General features: G+C 36.4%; 1 protein-coding gene across 1 annotated transcript in view; it reads left to right on the top strand.

Annotated features, from left to right (window-relative positions):
• Positions 1-16,082, top strand: part of LOC149802047 (alpha-1-inhibitor 3-like) — a 216,046-nt gene that overhangs the window by 124,733 nt on the left and 75,231 nt on the right. Inside the window, exons 22-24 of the mRNA XM_089956451.1 lie at positions 4,068-4,296; positions 7,535-7,684; positions 12,389-12,487. Of these exons, the coding sequence (XP_089812577.1) occupies positions 4,068-4,296; positions 7,535-7,684; positions 12,389-12,487 (478 nt within the window). The remainder of the gene's footprint in view (positions 1-4,067; positions 4,297-7,534; positions 7,685-12,388; positions 12,488-16,082) is intronic.

The raw sequence follows: 16,082 nt of genomic DNA, 5'->3' as shown, positions 1-16,082 counted from the left end.
GAGTATACAGTGTAACTTAGCAGCCTGCTAGTTACTTTTGGCTTCCATAGATAGTGTTATGGACCATGGAATGCACACAAGGAATGGACTGACTGGTCTGGGATTATCTATAAAAATGTGCATAATTTTATTAGAATCCATTCTTTTTTGCGCATCATTTGTAAAAATCCACTGGTTGTATTTATCTTTATCTTCATGTACCCATCTATATATTTATCTATTAAGTATATCTATCTATTGATCTAAATATCTGTCTGTCCATCAGTCCATCCATCTTTATGTTTGTCTATCTGCCCATCCATCCATCCGTCCAACCAACCAACAAACCAACCAACCAATTAATAAATGAAACTTGATCATCCTCCAACTTTGATCATCCACCTTTTTCTTGTACAAAATTGTATAGTTAGTCAAGGGAGCACTGTATCTAAACCTATGAAGGGTAAAACAAGTTTTTGCAACACTTACCTGAAACATATGGTGCATTGCATTCATATCTTTCTTGGGATTATTCACTTTTGACCAATTCTTAGGGATAGCCATGGGCACACCTAAATCTTTGCAATATTTTAGGCTTTCAGTGTTTTTCAGTCAAGTCCTTAAACTTATCTTGATATACCTGGGCACTGAAACTCTCATTAACAACTTTAGCAAAACTCACCTGGATGGGTTGCTGACATTGTTCTTGCACCTTATATAAGTCATAAAGACTGGCCCACATAGGTAGATTATGGGCTATTTGTTGTACAAGAGGAAAGTTTACAGTCATGTAACAACCCTGTTTTTGATACCAACTGTAACGGTGCAGCCTGTTTATCTGCAGACTCAGGTTTTCACACGGTCTGAATTCACTCTTAAATCAAAGTGATTTTCCAATTAAATCAAACTGGATTCATGAACCTTCATAGTAGGTATGCTATGTAATTGAGCTTCAATCATTTTCTGTCTGCTGATTTGATAAGCCATTCTGGGGCACTTTAGTCTCTGGATTTGCATGACAGATATGGCAAGCTTTTTGTAGGGCATCGTTTATTTGACAATTGACAGGAAGGATTGATGATACATGTCTCTCTTGTGTGTTCATTATTTATAGAGCTCATGCATTTGACCTGTTGGAATGGCTTTAGCGCTAGCAGCTATTTTGGTTATTCTGTATAAAATATCTGACACTTATCTGATCGTAACAGTGACTCATTACCTAATTTTGGGTGTACTATGGCCTGAAGTAAATACACTATCTCATATTGACTGGATACAATAGTGGTTTAGTAATGACAAAGGCTGATTGTGAAGACATTTTCTGACGGCATCCAATTTAACTACATCAATGATTCTCAAACTGTGTGCCGCGAGAAATGTGCAGGTGTACCATGGGAGATTTGAAAAATATTTAAAATTGCTAGCGTTTTCAAACCTTGAACAAATTGGAAAACTAAATGGTAAGTCAATGTCGCAAAAGTAAAAAGGTAACATATATAAAAATGCAATCTCTGTCAGTCTGTCATTCATTGTTTTCTTTTGTAATGCGAGACTTGTGCAAGATCTTGGGAGAACTCGATAGCTCTAATTATAATAATAGTCTAAAAATAAATACATGCAGCCCATTATACAATGTTCTTGAATTTTCCATGCTAAAATAATAAATACATGATGTAATAAATCAGACCATTCCATTCCAACTTTGATGCTTATCAATAAAGTTTGTTCATTGTTTAGCCATGGAGAAATACTTAATCAAGTCTGGACCTCTGAAAGAGAAACTGTTAAATGAAAAGCAAGGAAACAAGCGAAAGTACAAAGAAGATTACATAGAGTATGGTTTCATCGCTTCGGGATCTGAAGATGCTCAATTGCCATTCTGTCTGATCTGCAGTGCAGTTTTGTCGAACGAGGTGCTTGTTCTCAGCAAATTGAAGAGACTCTTGGAAACAAAACATCCAGCTGTAAAGGACAAACCAAAGGAATACTTAGAAAATCTTGTAGCTCAATGAAATAAACAAGTTAAGAAACTTACAAACTACATGAAGCTGCCCGAAAAGGGATTGATTGCAAGTTATAAGGTCGCTCAGTTGTTGGCAAAAGGCAAGAAAGCGCATACAGAGGCTGAATCAGTCATTGCGCCAGCATTAGCAATTGTCATTGAAACTATGCTTGGAACCGATGCCGCTGAAAAAGTAAAGAAAGTTCCTTTGTCAAATGACACGATTTCACACAGAATTGAATACTTAGTGTCAGATTTAAAGCATCCAATTTGCGAACACTTCGAAGCGCCTGACGATGAATTGTCTCTGCTGTGATCTATTCAAGTTGATGAATCTACAGACGTGAGTGGCAAAGCTCAGCTGCTGACTTTTATTCGATTCAAAAAGGATGTACAAATTTGTGAACGAGTATTTATTTTGCAAAGATTTGGTAACTACATCGAGAGGCGAAGACATTTTCCATTTGGTGAATGAAAACATTTTGCTCTTCAGCCTACAGTGGAAAAACTGTGTCAGCATTTGCACCGATGGATGTCCTTCAATGCAGGGAAAGAAAGAAGGGATTCGTCACTCTCGCGCGCCAAGAAAATCCAAACGTGCTAGTTGTTCACTGCATGATCCACAGAAAAGCCCTTGCCTGCAAATCTTTGACGGAAGATTTGGAGTCTGTTCTGAACCAAGTTATTCAAGTTGTAAACTTCATCAAATCTCGACCGCTTCAATCTCGACTTTGCTCTCAACTCTGTGAAGCGATGGATTCAGACTACAAATGCCTGCTGTACCATATCGATGTTCGTTGGCTCTCAAGGGGAAACGTGTTAAAGTGTCTCATCCACCTCAAGATTGAAGTAATTTCTTTCTTGGAGGTTGAAAAAACAGACTTTGGATTCTCTCTTCATGACGAAATCTGGTCACTGAAGGTTCAGTTTCTCTCCGATTTATTTGACAAATTAAGTTTGCTGAATTTAAGTCTTCAAGGACCATCGAAAAACATCATCACTGCAACATCAAAACTGAAGTCATTTGATGAAAAGTTGTCGCTGTGGCAAAGTAAGGTCTCGAAGGGAGTCCTCAACTGCTTTCCTACTGTCAACGAATCTCATTCCAACAAGAAAATCATCCCCGAAATTCTGGACACACTGAGAGACCTACAGTCGGCACTGCAGCATTACTTCCCATCACATGCAATTATGAATATGGATGGGTGATCAGTCCATTCCGAAACAACGAAACTACAAATCTTACAACCGAAGAAGAACAGCTTATTGATTTAAAAAAACAATAAATTTTTCAGTCAACATTTCCTGTAAAGAGCCTGGATGAGTTTGGGATCTCAATCAAGAAGTCATATCCTGCAATCAGTTCAAAAGCAATCAAAGTAATTCCGCCATTTATGTCTTCGTGGTTTTGTGAGTTTGGATTTTCAGCATTGACTGAAGTCAAATCGAAAAATAGAGAGACTTCTTAAAATCTACGATGAAATGCGCACTTGTTGACTTTGGCGCCTCTCTTCAATCTGATTTGCTCTCGAAAGCAGACACATCCTTCACATTAAATTTAAAATTAAATATATATCTAAAAATACATGTTCTTCACCACAAAAATTTTAAAATCTTTTCAGGTGTGCCATGACATTATTTAGATCTTTTTGGTGTGCTGCAAGACAAAAAGTTTGAGAAACACTGAACTACATTGATTGTGATGTATATTTCTTTAGCTGATAGATGTTGAAAATTATTATTTTTATATTGTTATTTTTCTTCTAATTTTTATACATTTGGTGTGCTACTGCCAGGGCCGGTGCCAGACCCGGCCAGACTATCTGGCGCCCTAGGCAAGGTTAGATTCTAGCCCCCCCCCCCCCCGAAAATATGAATTTCAAAATTTATAAACAATACTTTTTTTTAAAAAAAATGCGCCCCCTTGAAATCAGCGCCCTAGGCAGCTGCCTAGTTTGCCTATATTAATAGCACCGGCCCTGGTTACTGCATTATATCTGGAATCACATGTGATCAAAGGCACTGTAACAAATATGAATATATCTGTACCATTCTTTAAGTTAGACATAATTTGTTGTCATTTTAGGGATGATGGTGTTCTCTCTGTTAATGCTGAAGTTCCACATACTATCACAGAGTGGGTCGGCAACAGCCTGTGTTCCAACTCCAAGGATGGTGTTGGCGTCTCATCCATGATCGGCATCACAGTCTTCCAACCATTCTTCCTCTCCTTTACCCTGCCATACTCGGCCATTCGGGGAGAGAATCTTCCAGTTTTAGTGACTGTCTTTAATTACATGACAGAATGTCTAACTGTAAGCTAACTACATCTCATTTTCCTTTGTATGGCCCTTATATTTAGAATATAATATTATCATATACACTCCTCCTCTCAGTACCCTTCCTTCCATCTACAGCCTGCCTCTGAGTTGAGTCAGGTGGTCAAGAATTAAAATGGGAAATTATAGTTTAAAGTTTTTGGTTATATCCCGGAGTAGATCCATATAACATCATCACACTCAGACCTCATGGAATGTACTGCTTCTGCCTCTGGCTTTTATCCCAGAGTAGATCCACATAACAGCATAACACTCAGACCTCATGGAATTTACTGCTTCTGCCCATGGCTTATATCCCAGAGTAGATCCACATAACAACATCACACTCAGACCTCATGGAATTTACTGCTTCTGCCCATGGCTTATATCCCAGAGTAGATCCACATAACAACATCACACTCAGACCTCATGGAATTTACTGCTTCTGCCTCTGGCTTATATCCCAGAGTAGATCCACATAACAACATCACACTCAGACCTCATGGAATTTACTGCTTCTGCCTCTGGCTTATATTCCAGAGTAGATCCACATAACAACATCACACTCAGACCTCATGGAATTTACTGCTTCTGCCTCTGGCTTATATCCCAGAGTAGATCCACATAACAACATCACACTCAGACCTCATGGAATTGACTGCTTCTTCCTCTGGTTTATGTTCTAGAGTGGTTTCAAATAACAAAGAAGTGTATGTACTACAATTTTCTTTCTTTATCACTAATACTTTAAGAACTCCTTTATCCAATTCATTTTATAATATAATGTTAAATAACACATTTTACTCCTTACCTTAAGACTCAAACCCATGGGTAAAGTCACTGGGGATAACCATGTGGTCAGTATGTAGGACACATGAATCTTTTTTAAGTTTTAATTCCATCTCTTATGTATTAATAAACATTTCAGGTTTAAAATATACTATGATCCCAAACTTTCCTTTCTACCCATGCTATTGTTGTTCCCTGTGTTATGTTCCTAGATGTCTTCATGGTAGAACTAGGACACTTTTGATTTGTAAAAACAAACAAATATATTTTAAAAACACTTATTTAATCACTTAATTTTTGGGATTATATATTATCCATGTGTTCCTTTTTCTTTAAATCACTGTTGACAAGTTGGTTTCTGCAGCACAAGTTCAGTTTATTGTTGTCTTTTTTCCCTCAAACCTTATATGTGGCTCATGAGAAAAGGAAGAATCCAGTTGGTTAGGTGCAGCCAAGTCCAAAGTCAAGGTCACTGGAGATGAAAATGTGATTTTCCTGACTGCTGACAAGTCAAGTTGCCTCAGCCTACTTTTCATCAAACTTCTTAGGTAGACTGAACTTGGGTAGGGACAGCTCCTGTTGATTATGAGACTGAGAGGTGAAAGGCAAGGTTACTGGAGCTGATGTAATGTTTAGCTTTACTGGTCATAGACCAGAAAAACTTCTGGGAAGTTCTGTTGTACATCATATGTTTGTTAGCACAAGAATGTTATCACTACTTCTCCAAAACTACTTGAAGGATTGCCTTAAAATTTATACATACAATTCATCTCATGGTCTATGAAAATGGTGCTTCTAATACATCCAATTTACAGTGACCATCTTGAAAATCTTTATATTTTTCTTCCTCTTCAATGGATCTTATCAGCATGGTTTGTTTACTAAGTTACTTCTTAGGATGTCTAGTTTGTCATATTAGCATGTGGTTTTCACTGAGAGGCTTCTTATGATGTCAAGTTTGTCAAAATGAAAATGGTGCTGCTTTGACTTCCAAGATGGCCACTACAATGACCATCTTGAAAATATTGTTTTGACTACTTATCCATAAGAAAAGTAATACTCCCACAGGATTTTCAGTAGTTGACTTCTTATGATGTATATAGTTGGTCATAAATGAAAATGATCCCATTTGCATATCCATACCCATATCCACTTGCATATCCATATCCACTTGCATATCCATACCCATATCCACTTGCATATCCATACCCACATCCACTTGCATATCCATATCCACTTGCATATCAATACCCATATCCACTTGCATATCCATATCCACTTGCATATCCATACCCACATCCACTTGCATATCCATACCCACATCCACTTGCATATCCATATCCACTTGCATATCAATACCCATATCCACTTGCATATCCATACCCATATCCACTTGCGTATCAATACCCATATCCACTTGCATATCCATACCCATATCCACTTGCGTATCAATACCCATATCCACTTGCATATCCATACCCATATCCACTTGCGTATCAATACCCATATCCACTTGCATATCCATACCCATATCCACTTGCATATCCATACCCATATCCACTTGCATATAAATACCTATATCCATACCCATATTCACTTGCATATCCATGCCCATATCCACTTGCATATACATACCCATATCCACTTGCATATCTTGAAAATCTTGTTATCACTACTTCTCGCTGGATGGTCGTGTCAACATGGAGTTTTTACTAAATGACTTCTTAGGATGCCTGGTTCATTCTAACTGAAAATGGTGCAGCTCGAATTTACAATATGGCCACCAAAATGGTATCAATCTAATATTCACTATCATTAAGACCAACATAGTACCTATCTTGAATATCTTTTTATCATTACTCATCCAAATTGGAAAGTCATCAACATGGTATTTCCACCAGAAAACGTCTTAAGTTATCTTGTTGACTGTAAATGAAAATGGTTACAATTTGACATCCTAATTGTCCACCACATCTGCTAATTTGAAAAGTCTGCTATTGCTGATGAATGTCACAGATGGTTAAAAAAAGAAATGGTCTAATCTTGAATTCCCGGAAAGTCTTTTTGGCCAGTAAAGTGTCCTTTGAGGGAGTCTTGTTATGATTTCTGTACAATAAATAAATTTGTCTGAATCTGATATTCATTAAACTTGATAGACTGTCTATGCTTAGGCAGAGGCATCTTCCTTTTGATTCTCAAGAGTCAAGGCCACAGGAGCTAAAGTTGTTTCTTGGGTTCCACATAATAAGTCAACTTTCCTCAAGTTTCCAGTACCAATTAGTATCATCTTCATATTTATATTTGAGAACGGACATCTCTCTGTTAAGTCTGTGATTTATAGAACAAAAGTCAAAGTCACTTAATATGAAATTGCAAAATTATGTTTTAGATTTGAAGTAGCAATATTTAGTCGTCCATTCTTTTGATGGCTATTTGTTTACTTCAGATGGAGGTGAGGATGAAAGAGACTGAAGATTTCCGCATCCAGTCAGCATTGGGTGCAGTCCAGAAGATGTGTGTCTGTGGTGGTGATTCAAAGTCAGCTAAATTCCACATTGTACCATTGAAAGTAGGCGAGATCGATCTTGAGGCCACGGTAAATTGGTCAAATTAGTTTTTAATGTATGTTAAATATTTATTGTGAGTGAGAGAGAATGAGAGAATTTTAACTGAGGAACAATACATTTTCTGATATAATGAAAGACTTTTAAAGTCCAAACATTTTTCCAACAGTAGATGACTTGTTATTTTCAAGATAATCAGTACCCAAATTTTGTATAGATGTATGATTTTCATTCTTTTATCTGACATTTTGTTGCGGGAGGTCATGGGTTCGATCCCCGGCTGAGCCAAAGACTTACAAAAATGGTACTAACAGCTGCCTCGCTTGGTGCTCAGAATTAAGAGGTTAGTGTTAGGACTGGTCGATCTGGTATCAGGATAATGCGACTGGGTGGGACATCATGCTTCATGTCTGCAGCATGATTCACTATAAACTACCACACTGCAGACATCGTTGTGATATGACTGAAAAATTGTTAAAACTATGTTAAAAATCTAAATCACACACACTGATATTTTGTTTATTCCAATAAAATATGATGCAGTGAACTGTGTTTATAAACAGACTCTGTTGTTCTATATATAATATGCAGCAGTATTCTCACTTTTTCCTTTCCACTATAGAATTTATGCATACCATTCTCAGTTTTCATAAATTTTGAAAAACAGCAATGGCTTTTTTTAACAAGTGTTCAAAATTTTACATTTATCATGAATTTATCCCCACATCTAAGAGCAAAATGCAGTAGACCTTATCAGTGGTTGTAATAACAATGGCCATAAAAATAAATTTGAAGAATGGTTTAGATCAGAGATTCCCAACTTTTTTAAGCATGAGTATCCCTTCTAAACTTGAAACTATTTTACAGATCCTCACACACTAATAGTTATTCTTTTAGAACTATAATGAACTCAGTAACCATTGCAAATCGGTTCAAATTCTATTCATCACACCAACAAATACATATTAGCAGTATATGTGCAAGACATATTATTTAGTCAATCTATTTGTAACCCCTTGGAATAACCCCTCAACCCCCAGGGATATGCAGCCCTCATATTGGGAACCACTGGTTTAGGTGATGTGTATACATCACTTAAGATGTTTTAGGTATGATTAATTAAATTTAACTAAACCTTCTTGCAAGTGTGTTTTTATTTTGGATTTAACTTACTGGCTATGTCATGTGGAGAAAATGGGAGCTAAGTGCCCTTTTCAAGGGCTGACCTTGACAGGTATTGAACATACACAGCCATGGATTGTAAGTCAGAGGCATTATGATCTGAGCCACCCTCTAGCAGTTAGATCTGTTATTGATAAGAATTTTACTGCAAATTTAGTTTTTTGGAAAATATCACAATAAATTAATCAGTGAATTGCTTAGAATTTTTTTTTTATGAATATGTATTATTGACTTGTAAACAAATTTTGCAAAACACATACAACAGGAAATATGTCATTAGTACTAATAAATGCAGTTGGCATATGTCACTTACAATTTCAAAAAATCAATACATCCAGATGTAAATATATGGATACAACGAAATGGAACAATCATAAATAGATTCAATTTGTTAGAACTTGCAAGTTATTTTTTATTTTACCACTACAGAGTTTGAAGAACAATCTAAAGACTCTCCAAAAGCAAAAATTTAAGTGTTGTCTACAGGATGTAATTTTGAAAAGAAATAAGGCTGGTCTACACCCAGCTATTACTGTGAAGTTGTCACCTATCATTTACTGTAATTGGCTTCATACACATGTCCTGTTTGTTAGCTTGTGTTACAATGTGGAAGGACAATTTTCATGGCATTTGAATAGATGAGGGCTCATCATATTTATGATTACATTGAAATCCAATTAAAAGTAAAATTAAACAATAATTTCACTTTACAAGGCTTCTTTAATTACCATTTATTTATCATAGTGTTGCTGCCATTTGGCATTTACCAACATTTTCATTGAGTTACATCTTGTCAGATACTGTGTTATTTATATATAAAATATTTTTGTTAAAGATTTTTCTTTTTAACATTTGCAAGATTTCCTGATGATGATTCCAAATTTCCAGGCACTAACAACCATTATTAACAATAAAATAAGTGATATGTCCAGTTTCATTTTGCAATTTCACTTTTTTTTAATGTTGAGCATACAGTAGCCTATGTTTGCCTCTTTCCATAAGAAAATAAAAGGGGATCAACAATTACCTGTGTAATATAAAAAGGTTTGTGAGTTATCTGGGTGTGCTAGGATGCAGAAGCAGTGTATATGGAACATCTTTTATCAACATCTTCACTAGACTGGATGAGTCAATGTAACCCAACATGGTAGGAATATTTCATGCTCTGTTACAATTATGTGTTGTCTGACTCAACTAGCAGTGTGTGGCTTCCATAATAACTTGGTGAAAACATTTTGGGATCTTTTTCTGAGCAACTGAGCCAATTTGGATCAAATTATGTAGAAACATTTATTTGGACTTGCTCTGTCATAATTATACTAGGAGTGGTCCCCTAACAGCTGCAACCATCAAGAAAACTTATTATCAACTTCTCCAGAATGGTTGAGTCAATTCTGATCATGTAACTTAACTGGAACTTTCTAAAGACTTACTTTAACAAAGCTGTGTCGACAATGGCCTATTGTGGGTTCTATAGTATCAGTTAATGTGGCACAGTCATGTGTAATTGGAGTCTGAGACAGATTCATAAAGCCAGTAAAACCTAGGGTCAGTCAAATTAGAGTCGAGTTAGTTACATAATACTTGCGATGTGCATGGTTTATTTTATATTCTCCCACCTATATGTCCAGTTGTTATTGGGCCTTCATTTTGTTGATAGTTTTGTATATACAGAATAGCATCATTAATCTGGCCTCTGTTTATCTGGACACCTAACTCTCTGGAAACATTTAAATGGAAATGCAATTTCAAAATGTTATTTTGTTCCATTAATCCAGAAATGTGCATTCCAGATCTGGAAATCAAGATCGGGGACCAAAATTTAATATTACTATAAAACTGGCCTTTATAATCCATAATTAATCTGTCCAAAAATAAGAAAATTCAAAGAATCATATATTAGAATACAGTCAGTCAGATAACACACATTCACATATACAGATTTGGAGGTGTGTCAATTTATTTGTCTTTGAAATTGTTCAGATTCTAGTGGCATGTCAATTCTAGTGACACATTAAAGTTATAAATTCATTAAGTAAATGTATGTGTGGAAAAATAGTATGACTATTGTACTCAGAAGTTGTAAAAGCAATGTCTGTTTTTGCTACTCACTGACAGGGGTGTTTGTAATTAAATAAACACTGGGTGGGGAGAAAAGTACATAAAAAGTACATAAGCACCATTATGATAGACTGGTACACAAAGAATAGTTTTCAGTTTCAAAAGCAGTGGAAATCTGTTGTCTAATTCTTTATGGAATTTTTCATATGATATTTTCTACTTGAATTATATTCAATATTGTTTCCCAAGCAGTGATGTGGTTTCCATAGCAACTAGGTGGAAAAACATTTCTTGATTTCTTTTGATATGTCTCTTTGTTTATTTTTGTGATGAAGTGTGTGTGAGAGGATAACAAAATTAAGGAGGAATTTTAGTAAGAATTTGAGCATAATGAATAACACTGAAAAACGATCTGTTGATGCAGGCCACATAAGTGACAATTGTATTGAAAATAATAATATATTCATATGATCTAACATGCATAAGGTTATTTACAAAAGTACTTTAACATAGTATGTGATAAACTGCATAGTTTAAATTCAGACCTGAATGTCAATTTGTAACCATCAAACCAAAAAACAATCCATTTGGGAGCTGAGACTGCCATAATGTACATGTAACCGAAAGAACCATGCTATTACTTTTATATATATATTTTAAAAAAAAAAAAATTTATACAAAAATTTGTTGTCGTATGTATACACATAACAAAGGATACAAAGACATGACACTTGAATAATGTGTGTAGTATCAGTGTGAATGCTACCATCATACAATGTTATTGCTGAGAAATTCATATGATGCTAAATCAAGTTATGTTCAAATGATATAACATGTCTACAATTATTTTACCAAATTTAACTACCACCTAGGAAGCTATACCCCAAGGCGGTTGGTGGGATGGTGGTGGAAAATGTAAAATTTATGATCTCTAAATATACCACCCGTATCTCCAAGAATTTTTTGCAAGTGACACTAAGGATGCTGACCCATATATTCATACTCCTTACCTATCTTCCATTGGCTGAACAAGTCAATAATTGTGACCTCATTCCTGGGTTCGGCTGGCCCCCCAATGGTCAATATTGCTTTGTTTCAATTGCATAACAAGACCCATTCACCTCTCATCACAAATATCCTTGCGCTAGCGCAAATAGTTTTCTTTGGGGAGGATGTCATTCTAATTCATTATTGTTGAATCCGCCATGGTGGAAGTTTGCATAGCGTTTAATTCAGCATCGTCATATCCCACCCATATCAAATTGGAAGCATCTCTTAGGATTGGGCTTGATGTGCAAGCCATTGTCTTCTTTTTTTTTTTTTATATTTCTATCTGGTGCTAGATTATCCTTAATTTGTTGAAAATATATTTTGAAAGGAATCAGTAATTGAGAAGTGCTTATCTGTATGTCTGTGGGATGTAAATCTCAGTAATGCATTTTTAGCATGATTACTGGTCACATTACTAATCACTAAGTTTGATATTTAAACAGGCTGTTTCTATGGAGGATGATAGCACATGTGTTAACCAGATCATCAGTAAAGAGGGCATCGGTGTCCAGGATGGAGTCAGGAGAAAACTCTTGGTTGAGGTATAAATGATAATAGACTATTGTCTTTGTGGAGAAATGTCTGGCTTGAGATCATGTGGTTTAAAGTGTCTGAACTTGCAAGGTCATTTTATATCTAATCAATGAAGGCCAAATATGTATGAATACTTGGTCAATTACCTTTATAGATCACCTCCCTCTTAGACCAAATGTGTTAAGTTATGGGCTTGTATTCCTGTACGAAAACTTCCGCCCTGACTTTAACCAGATTCCAGGTGGAATTTTAAAGCGGATTTCACTTAAAGCCTAGATTCCACTTATTATAAATTTTAGGTGGGTTCAGGGCGGATTCAGGGTGGAATACAGCCCGAAATATGCAAATTAGTCCATCTATTACTAGGCGGAATTTGTTTATTCCGCCTACTAGACGGAATTAGTTTATTCCGCCTACTAGGTGGAATTTGTTTATTCCGTCTACTAGGCGGAATCTGTTTATTCCGCTCATTTAGCCTAGATTCCCCTTATTATCACTTTTAGGCAGATTCAGGGTGGAATATGGCTCGAAATACGCAAATTACTGTTACTAGGCGGAATCTTTACTTCTGCCTAATTAGATGGAAATACCTGCAGAAACCCAATCCAATAATGAAAATGTCAAGGCGGATTTCAGACGGATTTTTTAAGCAATTTCTGCCTAAACCATAAAAAATCTACTTCAGATTTCTATTAAACTGCTTAATGATTTTTAGGCATTATTGGGAATCAATGATAAATATTCACAGTAATTTTTAAAATGGATCATTTTATTTTGACAGACATTATCAAATAAGATTTAGGTTTTTCTTGTCCTAAGCAGCAATGCCATTTTCTTTCCTGCATACAAAATCTAATCCAACATGGCATCACTTAAGTATTTTTCATTTTCACTTCAAAGTTTGGTGAGATTTCATAAATATCACTGGACAACAAATTTTTACAAAAGTCATGTTACTGAAATAAAATTAGTCAATTCTTATCAATTTTTATGTGCTGAACACGAATATGACAGTCAAATTGCAAAATTTGCTCTAGTTTTTTTGTAATCTGCAAGAAATTAATGTTTACATAACGAAATGCATTCCAATAGTAAAAGGTCAACTGTAATAGCCTACCTATAAAAAATCAAGTCATTGACTACATCTTAGATTTCTTCGCCTGTCTCTTGTACAGCTGTTCGGGAGCATCTCTGAGGAGTGTCCAGCAGTAGTCAGCCAGCATTGTAGTGGACCATTTTCCCTGGTATCTTTGTTCCATTGTTGCGATATCTTGATGAAAACGTTCGCCGTGTTCATCACTAACAATACCACAGTTGCTAGGAAAGAAATCCAAATGGGAATGAAGGAAGTGAATCTTTAGAGACATATTGCAGCCAAGTTTCTTATACTTCATCAACATGTCTTCTACTAGTTCCTTATAGTTTTCTGCCCTAACATTTCCGAGGAAGTTTGTAGAAACTAGGCGAAAAGCATTCCATGCTTGTTTCGCGTCACCTTCCAGCAAGTTGTTGAACCGGTCATCTTTGAAAAGCTCTCGAATCTGAGGACCCACAAAAACTCCCTCTTTAATCTTTGCTTCACTGAGTCGAGGGAATTTTTCATGCAGGTATCGGAATGCTGGCAAAGTCCGGTCAATGGCTTTCACGAAGTTCTTCATCAAACCTAGTTTGATGTGAAGGGGTGGTAGCAAGATTTTCTGAGCCTCAACCAGAGCTGGGTGTTGGATATTCTTCTCTCCAATGGCTACATTCTGCCTGTGAGTCCATTCCTTCCTCATGTAGTGCATTTCCCTTGCTCGGCTATCCCACTCGCATAAGAAACACATGTATTTTGTATATCCTTGCTGCAGTCCCATTAAAAGGGCAACTACCTTCAAATCACCACAGAGGTGCCAGCTGTACTTGTTATACTCAATGGAATTCAGTAGCTGCCTTAAGTTATCGTATGCCTCTTTCATGTGGACAGCATACGCTACTGGAATAGATGGAAGAATGTTTCCATTGTGCAAAAGCACAGCCTTGAGACTCAGTTTCGAAGAGTCCACAAATAGTCTCCATTCTTGTGGGTCATGAGTGATTTTTAAAGCATTCATGAGGCCCTCAATATCGGAACAGAATATCAGATTACTTTCCTTTCTGAAGAAAGGCTCCAATTGCTGGTGGCGCTTTCGATATGCAGTAATTGTGACATCTTCTTCTAGAAGATTCCATTGTTGGAGTCTTGATCCTAGCAATTCTGCCTTGTTCTTTGATAAGTCCAAATCACGAATCAGGTCATTTAGTTCTTCCTGTGTTATTCTGTGTGGGGTTGATGATGCACCACAGTGAAAATCTGGATCACTGCATGCTGATGGACCAGGAGAAGAACAGGTCGACTCACCTTTGTCTTCGACAGATGAATCAAGAGAATATTCTGCTGGAGGTTCTGGAATAGGAAGTCCCTCACCATGTGGAACTGGTCTCAATGCAGACGGAATGTTTGGGTAGACTATTCTCGACTTCTTTCGCTTCGTTATTCCGCCGGAAAGAGGAGGAACCAAGCAGAAGTAACAGTCATTTAGGTGGTTGCTTGGCTCTCTCCACACCATTGGGACTGCAAACGGCATTGATGACCTTTTGCAATTCAACCACTGTGAAAGCTGTGTTGTACATGTAGCACAGCATATATGCGGAGCCCAAGGCTTGTCTTGGTCACCAACCTTGCATCCGAAGTAAAGATGATATGCCTTCTTCACTTGAGAATTGATACTTTTCTTCTGGTTGGCAAATGTCACTTCCCCACAAATATAGCAAAAATTGTCCGCGGTATTAACACACTTTCGAGGCATTACTGTTCTTTATTGTACATAAATGGATAAAATAATAAGTTTTATGTAACAGTAGCTTGAACTGTCTCGCACAACGTCTAAAATATTTTAAATGCTGAACCTATCTGATTGGGCTTTATATAGTACACTGCTTACGTCAGCTTCAGCAGCCGCCTGGCATTAGTATAATAGGCCTACACATGTATAGTACACTGCTGACGTCAACTTACTTCAGCAGCCGCATGGCATTAGTATTGCATTGCATCAGAAAATGATGCAATCAACTGTGGATGATGTGAGCATGATGGTATTATGCAATGTTACATCATTATTCCGGATGTTGCTGCAGTCCTACTGGAGAAATTTACACAGTGAAACATAGAAAATGAGGTATATGAATATCTTCAAAACGAGAGCCAATACAAATTTTTCACGGTTATATTCGTGTTCGGCACACCAAAATACTACAGATTAGGGCCTTTTCAAGTCAGTAATGATTTCACTGTTGACCAGTGTATTTTGACCAAAACTTTCTTTGAAATTATGTTGAGGTCTCACTCAAATTTCTTTGAAATATGTGTGAGGTTTCACAAAAAAAACTGACTAAAACTTTTGTAAGATTTCACTAAAAGTTTGATCATTATATAGTATTTTACTTTAGTTTTTTTAGTGTTTCAGACATTTCAGCAGGTTTCAAAGAAATAATGGATTTGAGTTAAACAGGACTTTATTAACCAAGGTGATATTTAAGTGTGCATGAAAACAATTATACTGATGTTGTAATTATGACATCCAA

Source organism: Sinohyriopsis cumingii, chromosome 4, assembly GCF_028554795.1.
Source record: "Sinohyriopsis cumingii isolate HCF-2022 chromosome 4, ASM2855479v2, whole genome shotgun sequence".
NCBI classification, from domain to species: Eukaryota; Metazoa; Mollusca; class Bivalvia; order Unionida; family Unionidae; genus Sinohyriopsis; species Sinohyriopsis cumingii.
This window is presented reverse-complemented; position numbering and strand designations above follow the sequence as displayed.